Source organism: Erpetoichthys calabaricus, chromosome 4 (assembly GCF_900747795.2).
Source record: "Erpetoichthys calabaricus chromosome 4, fErpCal1.3, whole genome shotgun sequence".
Lineage (NCBI taxonomy): Eukaryota > Metazoa > Chordata > Cladistia > Polypteriformes > Polypteridae > Erpetoichthys > Erpetoichthys calabaricus.
In genome coordinates this window covers 243098678-243118212 of record NC_041397.2, presented here as the reverse complement: position 1 = coordinate 243118212, position 19535 = coordinate 243098678, and the positions used below count along the sequence as shown (strand labels likewise).

At 38.8% G+C, this 19535-nt stretch overlaps 1 protein-coding gene across 2 annotated transcripts; it reads right to left on the bottom strand.

The window, feature by feature from the left end:
* Positions 1-522: 522 nt before the first annotated feature.
* Positions 523-18605, bottom strand: cwc15 (CWC15 spliceosome associated protein homolog). 2 transcript variants are annotated; one of them, XM_028800514.2, is made up of 8 exons: positions 18499-18575; positions 18252-18341; positions 15706-15845; positions 12472-12584; positions 4515-4609; positions 4045-4152; positions 1158-1294; positions 523-958 (listed from the first exon to the last, which is right to left on the bottom strand). In XM_028800514.2, the coding sequence occupies exons 3-8, from the start codon at positions 15834-15836 to the stop codon at positions 829-831; spliced, it is 714 nt and encodes a 237-aa protein (XP_028656347.1). In that variant the 5' UTR covers positions 15837-15845; positions 18252-18341; positions 18499-18575; the 3' UTR covers positions 523-828. The 2 variants fall into 2 exon arrangements, with proteins under 2 accessions (XP_028656347.1, XP_028656346.1); XM_028800513.2 differs by lacking the exon at positions 18252-18341 and having other exon boundaries at positions 18499-18605.
* Positions 18606-19535: the final 930 nt, after the last annotated feature.

The window sequence follows — 19535 nt, the reverse complement described above, 5'->3', positions numbered from 1 at the left end:
GGTGCTGCTGCTGCATGCTAAGCATCCTATGAGCAGAAGCATGTTAAACCAGGCCAAGCAAATCACTCTAAAACGTGTTCTGGTCTCTAAAAGGAGACAAGTAGTTGTGACAGCTGCCGTGAGTGATAGAGAAAGCAGTATTTTCAGATTTTTTTTTTTTTTTTTACAGTTACAAATTGAATCCCAGGCAAAGAGGTGTTGCAATTTTGTATTTATGCTGTGGCAATGTTGAACTGCCCCTCTTAAAAACTCCATCTCTATACTGCTGCGGCCCAAGCTAAGTGCATCAAACAGGCCCCAACACGTCAAGTTTCAACACTCGTCAGCAACATTCCAGCACACCTCAGACAAACAGCAGGCAAGTCAAGGCAGAGGCTCACATCCGCTGCAGAAGCCAGCTGTGCTTCGGGAAGTAACAACTCATTGCAAGCTATAAAAGCCGCAGGTCACATTACCCAGTTCTACCCATCAACAGTCAGTCTCCCAGACACATATCTACACCAAAATAAGATCCAGAACAGCAAAAGTCCATTGACATTTAATACAATACCCGCAATGTACAACATAATTACAGATCTCCCCCTAGCCTTACCCAGCCCACCATTCACAGTACTTCCCTCTACTTTTGTATTCACACATTTGTGGAACTCATTAAAAAAAAAAAAAAAAAGTTCACGTGTGTCCAGCTGTGACTTGGCACCAGAAGTCTTGTATTTGCTGTACAAAGACTTGGTACACTAACCAAGTACCACAGGAAAATGGTTTATCGTGGGGGTGCACAACATTCCTCTTGGCTTAATATTCAGTCTCTGAGGCAACCACATCCCATTACTTGATGTATTTCTCCATAAACTTCTTGTGAAATTCAGATCGTAAGGTGTCATTCACAAATCTTTTCTCCTTTTTGGACTCCTCCACGCCCTTGGCACAGTTCTTAAACACAACATCATCATCCCACCTGCCAAGACAGAGGCAATGTTCAAAACATGAATATTAATCATCTCATGCCCTACTTTCATTATTCCAGTTATGAAGTGGTTTAGCAGATGTTTGCTATCAGAAGGATAATGACTTGCTACTAGACACTGAAATTTATACTCTTATTATGAGGAAAGTGAATCCACAAGAACAGATGGAGGAAAACGGAGGAGACTTACCTTCGTTTCACAGAGAAAGTGCTTTGTGCCTGAATGAGCTGCTGCTGCTGCTGCTGGCCAGCAAGATTCAGAAGTGGATTACCACTAAGGATGTTCTCCATGCGAATTCGCTCCTCTTCAGCTTTCTGCTCACGTTGCTGCAAATAGTCACCATTTCAAGGTCTGTCATTAAGCTTGTTTTATCTGACATCCAAAAGGATGTACAATACTCCTGCATCAATAAATACTCCCAATCCTGGGCTTCCTACCTTCTTAAATACCCAGACTACTCGTCTCTGGCTTCTGAGTTAACATAAGTATGCACAAACCCTCAATTAACTGAACTGTTTAACACCCGTTTTACTTTTAGCATTCAGAAGTGCAGGGTGCATCACAGCAACACTGAGGCATGCACTGAGATGCTGCTGCCCCCTTTGGTTTGTCTGCACCACTGTCATCTCAATCACTCCACAGCCAATTATCAAACACGCATGTACTGGGTTTTGTTAAATGGTATTTCATAATTACCTGCTATCCAGTTTCTTCAAGTAAATCATTTTAGTGAGGTCTTTCCTATTTCAAGGCTACTACTCGATTCTGCACTGCATGCCACTGCTATAGGGTAGAATACCTAGTCAGAAAAACTTGCCATTTTCCGGTTTCAGTGCCAGGCCAGCTCCCAATGTATATCATGTTTGTATTTTACTTAAAGAAATGCAGTCCTTATGCCTATGTTGTTTATTAGATACTTTATTAATCCCTCATATACATAAAATGTACACTCTAGAGGCAACAAGAGAGATAAAGTCACTGCATATTCTGGTGACAGTATTTGACAAGGTTGTTACAAACGTCACAATACTCCATCAAGTGAACACCTCTAGAAAAGAGATTGACTACCTCAGCTTCAATTCAACTCAACAAGATCACTTGAACCACCCAATCTACTTTCCTCACTTTAGCTACACCTTCTACCAGCAGTAGCATTTCAGTGTGGAAATATCAGCTACTCAAAAAACACTTCTATTAATGATTAACGTTTCAAGTCTCATCTTAGACATGTGCCACCTACTTTTTTTATTTTTAAAAAAATATGTGGTAAATCACAGAATAATTCACTTTACTGAAATAGACTGGTACAACCCAAACTTCTGAAAACTGAATTAAATTATAGAAGTATTACATGTAAAATACACAGAAAGCTGAACTTCAGTTTATGACTTCTTGACACCTAAGAGAAGAGGGAGAATGAGGTCCACAGCTCTTGAATGGGGTTTTAATGAGAATGTAGTCAACTGACTGCGTTAACACTGCAGAATGTTATTATTTCACATGCTTGCTTCTTTTCAGCATAATAAGTGCACCAGTATGGACATAAAACAGGGCTGGGTCTTTCCTTGAATCCCATGTTGCTGGGATATGCACTGCAGTCAAGGTGGTCCTCTAGGACCGGAGTTGGCGACCCCTGTGTTACAAGACAAGACCTCAAAATGCTTCCATGAATGTGGTACTACTCCTCTAGGCCCACCACTTACAGGAGGAATAGGGGCCTGGTGCGATGTGACCTGGATGGCGGTTGAAGACAGAGGCCTTGGCAAAGTGGGACCCAGACACACAAACTGACTCATGGAACAGAGTGTCAACCCTCTCTTTGGGGGAAGCACCTGGAGTTGGTGGGTGAGGCGGAGCGCTATCAACTAGATACATCTTTTTAAAATTACTCTCTGGCCCAACTTGACCCAAACATGCTTGGTATAATTCCGTAGGTGCATTAAATGGATGGATCCTTAAAAGCAAAACAGTTCTTTACTGTTTTTGCTGCCACCATATGGTTTGCTAAGGAACTGCAAAACCTGCTGTGCCGACTCGATTTCCCATATACATATATATGTATATACTGTATACTACATATAAGTAATATAAAATATTTTGATCAGGGTGTCAATTTTACTCATTTTATCTCCTATCTGGAGTAACCCAAGTACAATAAATTTATTGTATTGTATTATCTTCACATAGTGTGGGGTACCCCACACTCTCACCTCCCCAAGCTTTAACTCTTCAGTTTTACCTTGCAAGTAAAATACAACATTATAAACTGACAATCAATACTTTCATCACGAATGACGAATTCTGAAGGGCATGTCTAGACTGAATTCCCAATGAAATTACCACATGTAAACATGTACATATTGATAGATGTTAACACCAGTCATTTAGGCAAGTTCAAAGAAGAGGGCAAAGGTCTTTCTCATTCAACTGGTAAATACTCTTCATTGAATTATCATCATTTGTTGAAAGGCCAAGAGTTCAAGAATGTTGATAAATGAGGTCAACAGGACCACACATTCAACAGACTAACTAAACCCTTAGACCTTTTTCATGTCTGGGTGGGAGGAATACGTGTCCTATGAAAAACTACTGGACTTCTTTTCAATTTTCTACCAAAAAACACTAACTACAGCCCTGAAATTACTATTATTTATTTTTTTTTTTTTAATTTAGTCTAAAAGCTCTTTGTAATTCCTTCTGCAGATGTAATGGTTCAAACGTGGTGCTCTACTAGTATATTTTTATCCAGTGTGGCTTTCAGGTGTTTGGCAGTGTTAACTGCATTAAGATGCAATTTCACGCTCTTATTCTCTACATTGGCTTTAACTGCAAAAACAGTATTCCACTCTTTTAAAGCTAACATGTGGTATCACCAGAAATAAATGAAAAACTACCCAAGTGACCCATGAAGGACTGGGAAACAATAGGCTCAACCTGACAAAGCAGGGTCCAAACGTATTTAACAGGGTAAGCAACAAACCCACAATACCAAGTATATCTGCCTTTTGATCCTTATTAGCTTGGTAAAACTGCAGATGTCAGCTCCGCAAGTTTCCATATGTTCCATTCCACTTACTTTGCGTTCCTGCTCTTCTGCTCTTTCTTTTTTGATCTTTTCCAGTTCAGCCAACAAAGCAGCAGTGTCATCATCACTGTCATCAGAGTCTTCATCTTCCTCATCATCCTAAAATAAACCAAGAACCTGTGTTTTCACTACTATTGCATGTAGAGAAAAGCCAAGCAAAATGACACCTTTTATTGGCTAACTAAAAAGATTACAATATGCAAGCTTTCGAGGCAACTCAGGCCCCTATAGGGAAGTGTTTTACACAACATGTAAATGTTCTCCGTCATAGCAAATTAAGCTTTAAATCTGTCAAACAGCAACATTAATCATCTGAGATGTAACAAGTGCAAGGACAACGTTCACTTCCAACACCATGTATCCTGAACTGCTTAAGGTTTTATGCATATAATGGTTTCTGTGTACTTCAGACCTCTGCATGTCAGGTTCAGATTAGCAAAAAAAGTAATGATTAGACTTACATCTGTTAGAGGGTCATCAGCATCTAGGTTGGCTGCAGGAATTTGGTCTAGTCTAGGTCTTTTGGAGGAAGAAGAGGAAGAAGATGTTGTGTGCTCTAAAACAACAAAAAGGTCGTTAGCTGCCTAAAGCAAACAGCATGATGCCAGCTTGGCAGTTTTTTTTAGTTAGAATTGTGTGAATACAAAATTAAGATACCAAATGTGCAGAAATTCAACATTCACAATGTGAAACCACCATTTCTTCCACAACACACACAGTAGCCACTTTATTAGGATCACCTTTTTAACAAAAAGAGCCTACCAGTCCAAACATGTATTTATGTAGTTGTAACTTTAGTCATTCAACCACACATGACTGGACAAAACACGTGATCAAAGAGACTTTGACCCTGACATGACTGTGCCAGATGCAGTGTTTCCAGCAGGCTGATGATAGTAATGGGAATGTTTTAAACTCTACTGCAGTTCACACTTTATTTGATTGAACAGTTACATTAGAATAATGAACACCACCACAAATCATTTATCATCTCAAGCTGGCCTCACAAAATGAAGGGGACTCCATCAATCTACTAGAGCAGGGATTTTTTTTTAATTAATTTTATTGTAATCATTCCATACAAATAGATCAATTTATACAAAAAAGAATTGAAGACAAATCAAACCCCACCCTTGAGAAGGAGAGCATGGCCAAAGGAGAATTTCTTAGGGCTTTTTAATAGGGCAAAAATAAACAAAAAAGAAAGGAATATTTTATATATATATATATATATATATGACAGTAAACTATTTCAACCATTCAATGATCTGCTCCTCACAAACTGAGGGCACCGTGGCGGATGTTAGCAGATTGCTGGCCAACCACAAGCGTTACCTGGTAGGTAACCACCCATACAATCAGACTGTGACACAGACTACGAATGCCGTGAATATATATATATATATATATATATATATGTATAAATAAAAAATGGAGAAGGGAAAGAAGTGTGGAAATAATTATTTCTTCTTATTCTAAAATATTATTGATTACATCCTGCCAGGTTTTGAAAAAATTCTGTACAGATCCTCTAACTGAGAATTAGATTTTTTCCAATTTCAAATAATATAAAACATCGGTTTCCCACTGACTTATCAGAGGAGAGTTAGGATTCTTCCAATTTAACAAAATAAGTCTGCGTGCCAAAAGTGTAGTGAATGCAATCACAGTTTGCTTGTCCTTTTCGACTTCAAGTCCGTCTGGAAGAACACCGAACCCAGCTGTTAATGGGTTAGGAGGGACTGTGATACCAAGGCTGTCTGAAAGGCACTTAAAAATTCTGGTCCAAAATGAAGTTAATTTGGTGCATGCCCAAAACATGTGACCCAATGAGGCAGGAGCTTGGTTGCAGCGTTCGCAGGTTGGATCTTGCCCTGGAAACATTTTGGACAGTTTTAAGCGAGACAGATGACCGCGATATACAATTTTTAGTTGAATAATTCTATGCTTTGCGCATATGGAGCTCGAGTGAATTCTCTGCCATGCTACCTTCCACTCCTTTTCTGATATATTAATTAAGAGATCTTTTTCCCACTGTCCTCTTGGATCTTTGAAAGGAAGGGACTCTAATAAAATTTTATATAATGCGGAAATGGTGTCTAATTCCACGAAATTGAGCAGTATTTTTTCCAGCATGGTGGAGGGTATGAGATGAGGAAAATCTGGTAGTTTCTGTTTAACAAAGTTTCCAATTTGAAGATAGTGAAAGAAATGTGTAGCTGGGAGGTTGAACTTGGAATGTAATTGTTCAAAGGATGCAAAGATGTCTATATACAGTTGGGCAAAAAAGTATTTAGTCAGCCACCAATTGTGCATGTTTTCCCACTTAAAAAGATGAGAGAGGCCTGTAATTTTCATCATAGATATACCTCAACTATGAGAGACAAAATGAGAAAAAAAATCCAGAAAATCACATTGTCTGATTTTTGAAGAATTTATTTGCAAATTATGGTGGAAAAAAAAGTATTTGGTCAATAACAAAAGTTCATCTCAATACTTTGTTATATACCCTTTGTTGGCAATGACAGAGGTCAAACGTTTTCTGTAAGTCTTCACAAGGTTTTCACACTGTTGCTGGTATTTTGGCCCATTCCTCCATGCAGATCTCCTCTAGAGCAGTGATGTTTTGGGGTGGTCGCTGGGCAACACGGACTTTCAACTGCCTCCAAAGATTTTCTATGGGGTTGAGATCTGGGGCCTCATGTATAAATGGTGCGTACGCACAGAAATGTTGCGTACGAACGTTTCCACGCTCAAATCACGATGTATAAAACCTAAACTTGGCGTAAAGCCACACACTTTTCCACGGTACCTCATGCCCTGGCGTACGCAATTTCTCCACTCGGTTTTGCAGACTGGTGGCACCCAGCGTCAAAGCAGTGCTACTGTTCCTGTGTGGTTACCTTTTCTTTCTTAGACCCACATTCCTGACGCGGCTTTATAAATACACTGAAACTAACTGCATATTGTTTATTAGTGTAATGCATCCGATTGTAATTAACTTGCAGCAATATAATGGTCCAGGGAATAGCGGTAGTATTCCAAATACCATAACTGCTTTAGCGTTGTTACTCTCAATGCATCTTTTTCTTTCAGCTGCTCCCGTTAAGGGTTGCCACAGCAGATCATCTTTTTCCATATTACTCTCACTGCACCACAGCTGATCGGAAAGAGAATTATCGGTATACAGCATGAAGCAGATGCTGACTCAGCCACAGCAAAACGTTTCAGCGACTTCCCTGTATGGACTTCGCGGTTTAGAAAAAGTTTCATTCCAAGAACTATAAAGCACTAAATCAGTCCATCAAGTGCTCCTTGTAGAACTGTTTGTACTTATAAGTACAATCACCTCACTGTAAACTTGGAATACAGTTATAATATTGCACAACCTGCATCACTTTATAAAGCGCGTATTTACATATGATGACGATGTCATTTTTAAGATGAAATGCAGCAAAATATGTTGATTATATTATACAGATAAAACTTTAACTTCATTTAAATAATCTGTATTGTTAATAATTAAACATGTGAGGACACGGTGCCGCAGCACTAGCTAGTTCATGGATTGTTCCTGCATTGCGTTGTATTCTTCCTCGTGCTGACGCGACACTGGAAGGATAGACGGATAGAATTAAACATGTACTACGAAGATATTTCAATGTTCCTTAAAGGTTTTGAAGAATCGGCATTCTAAGCTTACAGATGGCTTCACGTCTATTACAGAGCTGATTGTGTGGCGATTGGGTACTTGGAGAAAGAAAAGTAAGGACAGGAATTGCAGGTTAGTACGTTTGAAAAAGACAGTACTGCTGCAATAAATTATTTCATCGAAGGTTGCGCATGGCGCAGTAAGCCTCTTGCATGAGACATGAACAAGCACTGCGCCACCGTGTTCCCATGTTTAATAACGTGCTTTAACTCCTATCATCATGAAAAAGATATCACGTATACATCTCAGTATTTTAATTATTCAGAGAGCTGTAATATCACGAATGTAATGGATTCTGTGTCCTGTCGGAGAAAAAGAAAGCCCGTTTAAGAAGCAGGTAGTGATTCACACACAGAGCACAGAGAAGATTAAATACAGAACAAAGCATTTAATGTGCTACTTTAGTTACAATGAGATTTGAGAAACTAGTAAATTAAACGATTTTAAGATGAAGTTTATGATGTTCTACTTTAATGGCAAAATAAACTACGTGATTAAAGTGGAAATTTCGAGATTAAAGTTGACATTTTTTCCCCACTGTGTGCCTATTTTTTGTGTCTATGGGCTACGACTTGCCTTTTCACGGCGACTTTGATATGTGATTTATTTTTTATTTCGGGCACTGTGCGACTTTGTGAACTTGAGCTTGAGTTTCTCGGTCTCTGTTTCTCTGTGACACTCTGTCACTTGATCAACTTCATTTTGTTGATTATACCACTGTTTAAACCAACAAATAGTACGTTTTTCCTTTGCCTCCATGTGGTATTCGCTGAAATTCTTATATTTTCCCCCGTGCTTTTCCCATCCTCTTTTCATAGAAGGCTGAGCTTAAGGGCTATTTATATTGATTTGCATATTCAAAGATGCGTAATTCTGGGAGGAGCTGGGGCGGGACAGAAGGCACGTGCACGTGCATTACTTTTCACGCTGATCGGAATTTATGTAGCGGAAGAACGTGGAAGTTTGCGTACGTACAAATTCCTGCATCTGGATTTTTCTGTGCGTACGCACATTCCTGCTTTTGTGCTTACGCCATATTATAGTACGAGTTCTACACACGGCGTTATGCATGAGGCCCCTGGAGTTTGGCTAGGCCACTCCAGGACCTTGAAATGCTTCTTACGAAGTCACTCCTTTGTTACCCGGGCGGTGTGTTTGGGATCATTGTCATGCTGAAAGACCCAGCCACGTTTCATCTTCAATGCCCTTACTGATGGAAGGAGGTTTTCACTCAAAATCTGACAATACATGGCCCCATTCATTCTTTCCTTTACATGGATCAGTCGTCCTGGTCCCTTTGCAGAAAAACAGCCCCAAAGCATGATGTTTCCACCCCCATGCTTTACAGTAGGTATGGTGTTCTTTGGATGCAACTCAGCATTCTTTCTCCTCCAAACACGACGAGTAGAGTTTTTACCAAAAGGTTCTATTTTGTTTTCAGACCATATGACATTCTCCCAATCCTCTTCTGGATCATCCAAATGCTCTCTAGCAAACTTCAGACGGGCCTGCACATGTACTGGCTTAAGCAGGGGGACACGTCTGGCACTGCAGGATTTCAGTCCCTTGTGGCGTAGTGTGTTACTGATGGTAGCCTTTGTTACTTGGGTCCCAGCTCTCTGCAGGTCATTCACTAGGTCCCCCCTTGTGGTTCTGGGATTTTTGCTCACCGTTCTTGTGATTATTTTGACCCTACGGGGTGAGATCTTGCATGGAGCCCCAGATCGAGGGAGATTATCAGTGGTCTTGTATGTCTTCCATTTTCTAATAATGCTCCCACAGTTGATTTCTTCACACCAAGCTGCTTACCTATTGCAGATTCAGTCTTCCCAGCCTGGTGCAGATGTACAATTTTGTTTCTGGTGTCCTTTGACAGCTCTTTGGTCTTGGCCATAGTGGAGTTTGGAGTGTGACTGTTTGAGGTTGTGGACAGGTGTCTTTTATATTGATAACAAGTTCAAACAGGTGCCATTAATACAGGTAATGAGTGGAGGACAGAGGAGCCTCTTACAGACAATGTTACAGGTCTGTGAGAGCCAGAAATCTTGCTTGTTTGTAGGTGACCAAATACTTATTTTCCACCATAATTTGCAAATAAATTCTTTAAAATCAGACAATGTGATTTTCTGGATTTTTTTTCTCATTTTGCCTCTCATAGTTGAGGTATACCTATGATGAAAATTACAGGCCTCTCTTATATTTTTAAGTGGGAGAACTTGCACAATTGGTGGCTGACTAAATACTTTTTTGCCCCACTGTAAAGATCTCTGAGCAATTTAATCCCAAATCTTTTCCAGGTATTAAAAACTGGATATGTTTGCGACGGATGAAAGAGGTGGTTCTCCTGCAGGGGTGCCACAGATAAGATTTTCCATCTTAAATTGCTTTCTAAATTGGTTCCATATTCTTAGTGAGTAAAGCACAATTGGGTTATTAGTATATTTGCGATAACTTACATTCATTGGAGCGCAGAGCAAGGAGTATAAAGTAGTACTACAGGATTTTACTTCTATTGCAGGCCAAGCCTGTGTATGTTCATTTATTTGTGTCCAGGTTTTTATGGGTTGTATGTTTGCTGCCCAGTAATAAAACTGAAAATTACGTAAAGCCATGCCACCTTCTGCCTGAAGTCTTTGTAGGGTCGCTCTTCGGATACGTGAGTGTTTTGAGTTCCAAATAAATGAGGTTATAGTTGAATCTAATTGCTTAAAAAACGATTTATTCATATATACTGGAATGTTTTGAAATAAAAAAAAAAAAAGAAGTTTAGGAAGGATATTCATCTTAACAACGTTAATTCTTCCGGCTAGAGTGAGATGAAGGGTTGACCATCTATGCAAGTCTTAATTTTTTCCATACAGACGGCAAAATTTTGTTGATAAAGAGCTTTATGTTTACTTGTGATATTTACCCCTAGGTATTTAAACTGATCTGCTATGGTAAAAAGGTAGGGTGTCCAATGAAGCAGGGATTTTCAAAGTGTTTCAGACAAAGGACTGCTTTTCCAAAGAAAAAGGTAAGATGGAACAACTATATTCAAGGTTCACATCAAAGCAAACACTTCACGTTACAATCAGCACATATTTTATTTCAGGTATTTATATGAAAAAATACTAAGATTGAGTATTTTTAACGCAGATATGATTAAAATTATACAATAGGTATTATAAAATAATAGGCAGTTGAAAATAACATTAAGCACAATCAGGGCCATAATAAAAAGTTTGCAAAATCTGCAGGAAAGATAGCACATCAGCATACTTTCCAAACAGTTTGAATGATTGTAATTTAGGCAAAGAAAAACCCAAATATCACAGCTGTATGGTCTTGCTGAATTTTGATGCTAGAATATTTCTAATTTAACTTTTAGAAGTTACCTCTATGATGGAAAGCTTTCTGGAAGAGTTCAATGAAAGAAGCCCCTTTTTATGATCCATTATTTTACTGGAGGATCTGTACAAACCCAGGTGGCATGGTGGCGCAGTGGTAGCGCTGCTGCCTCGCAGTTAGGAGACCTGGGTTCGCTTCCCAGGTCCTCCCTGCGTGGAGTTTGCATGCTCTCCCCATGTCTGGGCGCTCCGGTTTCCTCCCACAGTCCAAAGACATGCAGGTTAGGTGGACTGGCAATTCTAAATTGGCCTTAGTGTGTGTTTGGTGTGTTTGTGTGTGTCCTGCGGTGGGTTGGCACCCTGCCCGGGATTGTTTCCTGCCTTGTGCCCTATGTTGGCTGGGATTGGCTCCAGCAGACCCCTGTGACCCTGTGTTCGGATTCAGCGGGTTGGAAAATGGATGGATGGATCTGTACAAACCTTTTTCAAAACTTGGCAGGATCTAATCAATAACGTTTTAGAATAAAAATTTAAATTGAGGAAGCGAATTCTCTTCCCTTTCTTTTTTGTAATTCTGTTTATTTTTATTTATTCATTTATTTATTTACTTATTGTTACTACTATTAAAGTTTTACTCTGTTACCCTAACTCTCCTTCTCATGGGTGGGGGTTGATTTGGAAATGTACCACATGGAGCAGTTGTCCTAGATATTTCTACCAGTGTTCTCCAACCCAGTTAAATTACAGTGCTGTTATTTTTGCCTGGGAGGCTTCACTAAATATTAATACTGGAGTAGTTAATATTTTTCAAATGTATGTTTTTTGATAAAGAAAAACAATATGCTACTGAATAAATTATTTTACTTTGAAATAAAAGTTTTAAAATAAAAGATGATTGTTTAAGTCCAAAATATCACTTATTGCATGTGTAGTTCATCTTATTTTCATGACGGATGCCAAGAATTCCGGAGTTGTCTATGTAAGTGGGAATATACAGTATTAATTGACCTAAGCATGTAAACATCACTTAAATCAAATATATTAACTGTCACCTTGTGGACTACTTAATTCAAGATTGCAGACCACATTTTGAGAGCCAGCACGGTTGAAGAGCACTAGGATGGTATGAAACAGAGGTGTGCGGTATGTGTGACCGGAAAATCTGCAGAACAGGACAAAGCCAATATGGACCAAAATCCTAAAAGTTTGCTTCTAGTATGCAGCTGAATTCATGCCTTGAAGCAGTCAGGCTGTTTTGAGGAAAAGGTGATAGATGGGTGAACAAAAAAGGTGGTCACTGAGTGCATCTGACATGCTAACATAAAAGATATATCCACAATATACATCAGACATGTGACTGATGGGAAGTAGATTTACCCCGAGCTGGCCGATCCCTGGTTTTCTCACGTACTGCCACTCTCTCCCTTTCTTCCAGCTCTCTGCGGAAGTCACGGTTGCGAATTTCCTCTGGGGCATCTTGGGTAGGTTGTCTAAGTAACAAACACATGTTTAAAATTTAAAATATATGCAATTCAGCTATCACATACAATAATTCTTTGCCCACTCATTAATTTACTAATTTTCTGAAGCCACTTTCTACAATGCATGGTCAAGAAGGTCAAGTTACAACACAACTGGTAGTTGTTTATTTAGCTCCTATTATTAACATATTCAAACACATTATGGGAAGGTGCTTTAAAGTGCACATATAAGCAGCTGAGAGAATGTCTAATATTTTTATGCAAGACTTTTTTTTTTTTTTAAATGATGAATCTTACTTTATCATTAAATATCTTCTAAAGAGAAGATATCAGCTTCCAGGAGCAATGCAAGAAATGTCCTCTTTACTGTTCTATTTTTCCTTTTTAGGTATAGGATGTGTGAGAAGGGCACACAAAAATTATAAAATTTATGTAGATCAGAATAGTTTGTAATGGGAAAAAAAAGAAAAATTCTGACATTTGCATATAAGTTCTTATGCACAAATGATACATTGGGCCCATTACTTTTTATATTCCCCCATAATCCAATTCTGGCTCAGATTAAACTGAATTAATCATGCAAAAAAAAAAAAAAAAAAATTAAAAATGATTTTAACTGTCAAGTCTGCAAAGAGATTAGGATCTCTGGAGAACAACCACCCCAATTAATTAGATGTATTAATTACTGTATTAAAGAAACCATATCATACTATTGTTTAGTTTTCTGCATGTGGCAGTAGGTTTTCCCTCACTTAAAATCTATGGGCTGAAGTAAAACATTAGTAAGGATTTCATTGCTTGCATGTATTATGTTGGACTTCTTGTAATATTCATGCCAAAAATAAATATTATAGAATATCTCCATGAATTTCCAAAAGCAGGCAGACCAAAGCATATCATTATTTTGAATGCATGCAATATTGACTGACCATTGAGGGAGTAGCGATCATTTAATTTTATTTTCAAATATGAGACATATATTTGGAGAGATTTTGGAAAAGTTGCAGCAAGAAGCAAACATCTCTCCAGGTTCTTTCTCCAAATTTGTAAACAGAGTAGCCAAAAATAATGTGGGCAGAGAAACAGTCCAACAGTGAGGTAAGTTAATGAATGAAATATACTAACTTACAGTACAAGTGTAGAAGACAGGGGTAAGGTTGGGAGTATGTGTTGCTACACCCACCTCATGACGAACCGTCTGGATTGGGACCAGAGTGCTGCGGGGGACACCTCATCACCACACTGGAACAGTGTGAGGTTTTTTTTTTTTGTTGTTTTTTTTTTTTTTTTTAAAAACAGTGGATGGTGTGCCAATCCTCCCACCAACCTCCAAGTTTTCCCTGTAAGTTGGAAGACCTGCTTGCAGGGCTGGATGCAGATTAACATCATACTGAGGACGTCATACCCAGGGAGTTTTGTTTTTAAACTATTTGATTTGAAGGATATCACTGTAGAAGCATTTTTCCAAAAATTAGAAATAGGAATCTTAAGACATCCATTGTTATTTTATACTAGCAGTAAGGGTACAATGTTCAGTTTGGTAGTTATTTTGAAAATATCAAACTCCCACAACTTAAACTGCTCTTTTATAGCTGCTCTTCCTTCTTTTCATCCAAGTCTCTGCACTGACAAGATACAAAGGATGGTACTACATGTCTGCTTTGCTAAGAATATATTCACATACAGTAACTTGTTTTAATTATTTTTTCTTGGTGATGGGTTCACAATGACATCCACATTTTGGACTGGAGGCACAGTTTCACCTCTTAGCAGCTCAGTAGCAAGGCTTGCTTGTAGGAAAGCCTTGTAGGAAACTTCCTACATTCAACCAAAAACAATGTTTTCTCTTGAGCACATGCTGACCTAGTCTCTGTGAATGCTGTAACAGGTAACACATTAACAGCATTCCCTTCTTATGTCTGCCCAAAATTTTCACAATCAGTGCTAGATCCCTCTCTCACTTGGACAGAGGCAGTGGTGCTGTAAGAATTATGTTTCTAGACTTCTCTAGCGCCTTCAACACAATCCAACCTCTGCTCCTTAGGGACAAGCTGACAGAGATGGGATTAGATTCATACCTAGTGGCATGGATCGTGGACTATCTTAAAGACAGACCTCAGTATGTGCGTCTTGGGAACTGCACGTCTGACATTGTGGTCAGCAACACAGGAGCGCCACAAGGGACTGTACTTTCTCCGGTCCTGTTCAGCCTATATACATCGGACTTCCAATACAACTCGGAGTCCTGCCATGTGCAAAAGTTCGCTGATGACACTGCTATCGTGGGCTGTATCAGGAATGGGCTGGAGGAGGAGTATAGGGACCTAATCAATGACTTTGTTAAATGATCCGACTCAAACCACCTACACCTGAACACCAGCAAAACCAAGGAGCTGGTGGTGGATTTTAGGAGGCCCAGACCCCTCATAGACCCAGTGATCATCAAAGGTGACTGTGTGCAGATGGTGCAGACCTATAAATATCTGGGAGTGCAGCTGGATGATAAATTAGACTGGACTGCCAATACTGATGCGCTGTGCAAGAAAGGACAAAGCCGGTTATACTTCCTTAGAAGGCTGGCTTCCTTCAACATCTGCAATAAGATGCTGCAGATGTTCTATCAGACGGTTATGGCGAGCGCCCTCTTCTACACAGTGGTGTGCTGGGGAGGCAGCATTAAGAGGAAAGACGCCTCACGCCTGGACAAACTGGTGAGGAAGGCAGGCTCTATTGTTGGCATGGAGCTGGACAGTTTAACATCTGTGGCAGAGCGAAAGGCGCTCAGCAGGCTCCTATCAATTATGGAGAATCCACTGCATCCACTAAATAATGTCATCTCCAGACAGAAGAGCAGCTTCAGTGACAGACTGCTGTCACTGTCCTGCTCCACAGACAGATTGAGGAGATTGTTCCTCCCCCAAACTATGCGACTCTTTAATTCCACCAGGGGGGGTAAACGTTAATATTTAACATTATACATAGTTATTGTCTGTTTTTTCACCTGCATTATTATCATTCTTTAATTTAATATTATTTATTGTATCAGTATGCTGCTGCTGAAGAATGTGAATTTCCCATTGGGATTAATAAAGTATCTATCTATCTATCTATCTAGATCACTCAGACATACCGGTATTTGATTCTTGTGTGAGACGGCAGGTCCCTACTGGAATACTGCTTAGACAGAGCACTTAAATCTCCTTCTCCCTTTCCTCGTCCACCTCTTGCAGGTTCAAAAGTAGGTCTGGCTGCAGTTGTCATGATGAAACCCTAAAAAAAAAAAATTAATAAATTAGAGCAGCTACAGCATGTTTAGCACCTAACTCGTTCTGGCTGAAAATGTGTTAAGATAGAATGTACCAAGAAATAACCCATAAAATATAACTGCATGATCTTTTTTTACGGGTATTGGTATGTGATGCCTGCAAGTGAGTTATTTAGCAGGGTTTCAGTGCGAGTGGCTGGTGTCTGTCTGATTAACAATAACAAAAATATTGACAATGTATGACTCATGAATATCCAATTACAAATAAGTAAAATACATTTGAGGTGGATGTAGTATGTGGCATCATTAATGTCTAAATTGTGAAATGTCCAATTAGAATCTAGTAAAATGTTTTGCAGGAGCATGTAAATGTTAAGTGTCATATGGACCCAAAAATATCCAGTTTTAAGTATCTGGTAATGCTATTAATGTATAATAAACAATGTGGCCATCTATAAAACAAGCTTGCATTCCTATTCCAAATGGAAAATACTAACAAACCAAAAAGTTTTCATTAGGAGAGGTGAGAAAATCAAAAAAATCTAATAATCATAACAATTACATTTATATAGCACTTTTCTAGCTACTCAAACCGCTTTACATAGACAATGGGGAGCCCCTTCAAACACCACCAATGTCAGTCAGTCAGTCATTGTCCAACTCGCTATATCCTAACACAGGGTCACGGGGGTCTGCTGGAGCCAATCCCAGCCAACACAGGGCACAAGGCAGGAAACAAACCCTGGGCAGGACACCAGTTCTCCGCAGACACACATCCATATATCAGGGACAATTTAGGATGGCCAATGCACCTAACCTGTATGTCTTTGGACCGTGGGAGGAAACCCACGCAGACACGGGGTGAACATGCAAATGCCACGCAGGGAGGACATGGGAAGCAAACCCAGGTCTCCTAACAGCGAGGCAGCAGTGCTACCACTGTGCCACAGTGCTGCCCACACCACCAATGTGCAGCATCCATTTGGATGATGCAATGGTGCCCATTTATGCAACAGCACGCTCATCACACATTAGATGATGAAGAGATTGTGATTGCCTAACTATCTCCTGACAATGTATGAATAGGGGGGGGCAGAATGACCAGGCCATAGTGGGCAATTTAGTCAGTATATTGGGGTACACCCTACTCTGTTCGAAAGAAGTCCAGGTATCATGTATGACCACAGAGAGTGAAAATCTCGGTTTTAAGTCACTTCCGAAGGACAGTGTCCCTGTCACTGCATTGGACTATTGGGATCCATACAGAGACCACAGGGTCAGCAGCCCTTATGGTTTCACAAGCACCTCTTCCACCAGCAACCCAAGCTTACTTGGTTGGTCCCCAATCCAAGTATTGGCCGGGCCCAAACATGCTTAGTTTCAGGTGGGTTACCTATTCTGAAGTGCAGGTGGTATGCCTGCTGGCTAACCAAACAAATAAAAATCTGAACTGTTTGATAATTCCACTCAATAGCAGTACCAGTTACTTCATGGATTTCTTTGATAAACAACCAGACAGCTAAAACAAGTCACACCTTGCACTTGCCACCTTAGAATACCTAAATTTTGGACAGAACCGAAAAATGTAAAAAAAGACTCCAATATGAAATCTTGCCAGTACACCCAGGAAAGCTGCTCAACAGGACAGCAAATACTTGACAATCTAACAGCCTACAAAAGCTGCAGATATGTATATTTCATATATTGTATTGCGTGCTTATATTGTAATATTAAACTACAGATATATTCATAATCAAGTCTACCATGATACATTAAATGACGACTTATTACTTAAATCTGCCTAATATGTAGCATCTCCGGTGAGCAAAGCCCTTTGAAACACAGGCTATAATCAGGTGGAGAGTTCAATCTCAGGATGTGACTATGACTAACGACTACACCACAATGTTGCAGGTCTGTCAGATATTATAACATACCTAATCTTCATTATACACGGTCTTAGACATAGACAATTTACGGGCATATGTAGAGGAATTGCACCAGAAGTTGATGAATGTTTTAAGGACAATACTTGTATATACTGGGCATCAATGCTTAATTTATTGTCAGATTTGTAGTAATGTGAGGCGCAATAATACATTTCGAATTAAAAAAAAAATCATTTTGCCATAAAGACCATTACCAATATTGTTAGAAGACGAGTAATGTGCTTAAATAAGTAAATAAGCATCTTAAAACACAAGAGGCATTGAAATGAAGAGTAAAAAGGTAGACTTTTCAAAACTGAATTAATTCAGAAAATAGAACCTCTAGAAACAAAATTACCAAAGCACTCTTGATACCATCTATCGACTCCTACATCTTATTTAAAGTGGTTAATTTAAGTTACAATACTAAACTTTTCAGGTAAAATGGATTTAACTACATATTCACATTAAAAATAGCTTTACCTATTTGAACGTATCTGTTTCCTGCCATGCACCCACGGCAATCGGAATGCTCAACTGGACCCCCCGAGTCCTGAATTACATACGGCGAGTCTGAGAATGGGATAAATTGCAGAAGACGTTACAGTTACCAGAACAGGCTTAACTACAACTACAAAAATCGCGAATCAAAGTCAGAGTCAATACTGATACAAACGTATACATTTGATAAAGAAAATACGTGATTAGAAAAATAAATTGTAAATCTTACTTATGGTTCTCCCCGTTTATTGCGCTTCAAATACCACCACGGCCTACCTTCCGTCTTCCCACAAGACACCGCGCGCAACAACTCCTCCAACACCCCATAAAACAACGCGCGGTAAACGTCTTCCAGTATCCCACATAACACCGGGCGAGAAAAGTATACCATCCAATCAGGAAGCAGGGCGCTTATTTTGGATGCATTTCTATTTCATCATTATTATCACAGTAGTAACAATAATGAAAACAAATAAACATAGAAATGAAAAACGTTTTCAAGTATTTTACAAAGTCAGGGATATATACAGGTATGTATACATAAGACATAATTCATGGAATTAACACGTATTTCATTATTAAGTAAACACTAAATATCTATTTCTAACTTAAATATCAAAATAAATGGTTTCTTATTTCGCCATTTTTATTTAAATCTGAAATTTCTCACGTATAATTAATTAAACGAAGCAAAATTAAACAAACATGTCTGTCTGTAGCTGTTGTAGGTGTGTAATATAGAAATACTTTCTAATAATTTTACCTTCACATTTTTTTCTAAATAAAAATATTTGAAGAGTATAAACAAAATAATAAAAAAACTTAACTTCTTTCTCAGTATCACACAACCCATGCTTCTGATCAACATCTTTCCTAAATCCAGCAATCATTTTATTTACTGTGTATATTCAATGAACAATTTTTAAGGATATTTTTGCTTTATTTTATTGGTAATTTCTAGGTAAAATTCCCATATATCGTTATAAGGAATTCTGAAAGATTTTTGCATATGGGACAGAACTCCCATACACATTTTCGTATTAAGATTATCACATATATTATTAATGCTAGAGCCATATTAAAGTATTTAATTGTATTTTCTTCATCCATTTCTATGTGCAGATTCCCCTTCAAAACTTTAAAAAGGTCAGTTGAAATAATTTAAAAACAGTTGTACATTCTTTTGTGATAAGCAGTATGCTATTTTGTTCAGAAATTCAAAACTGTTATAGAGCTGGCCATTTTTATTACAACAATTGCTTCACC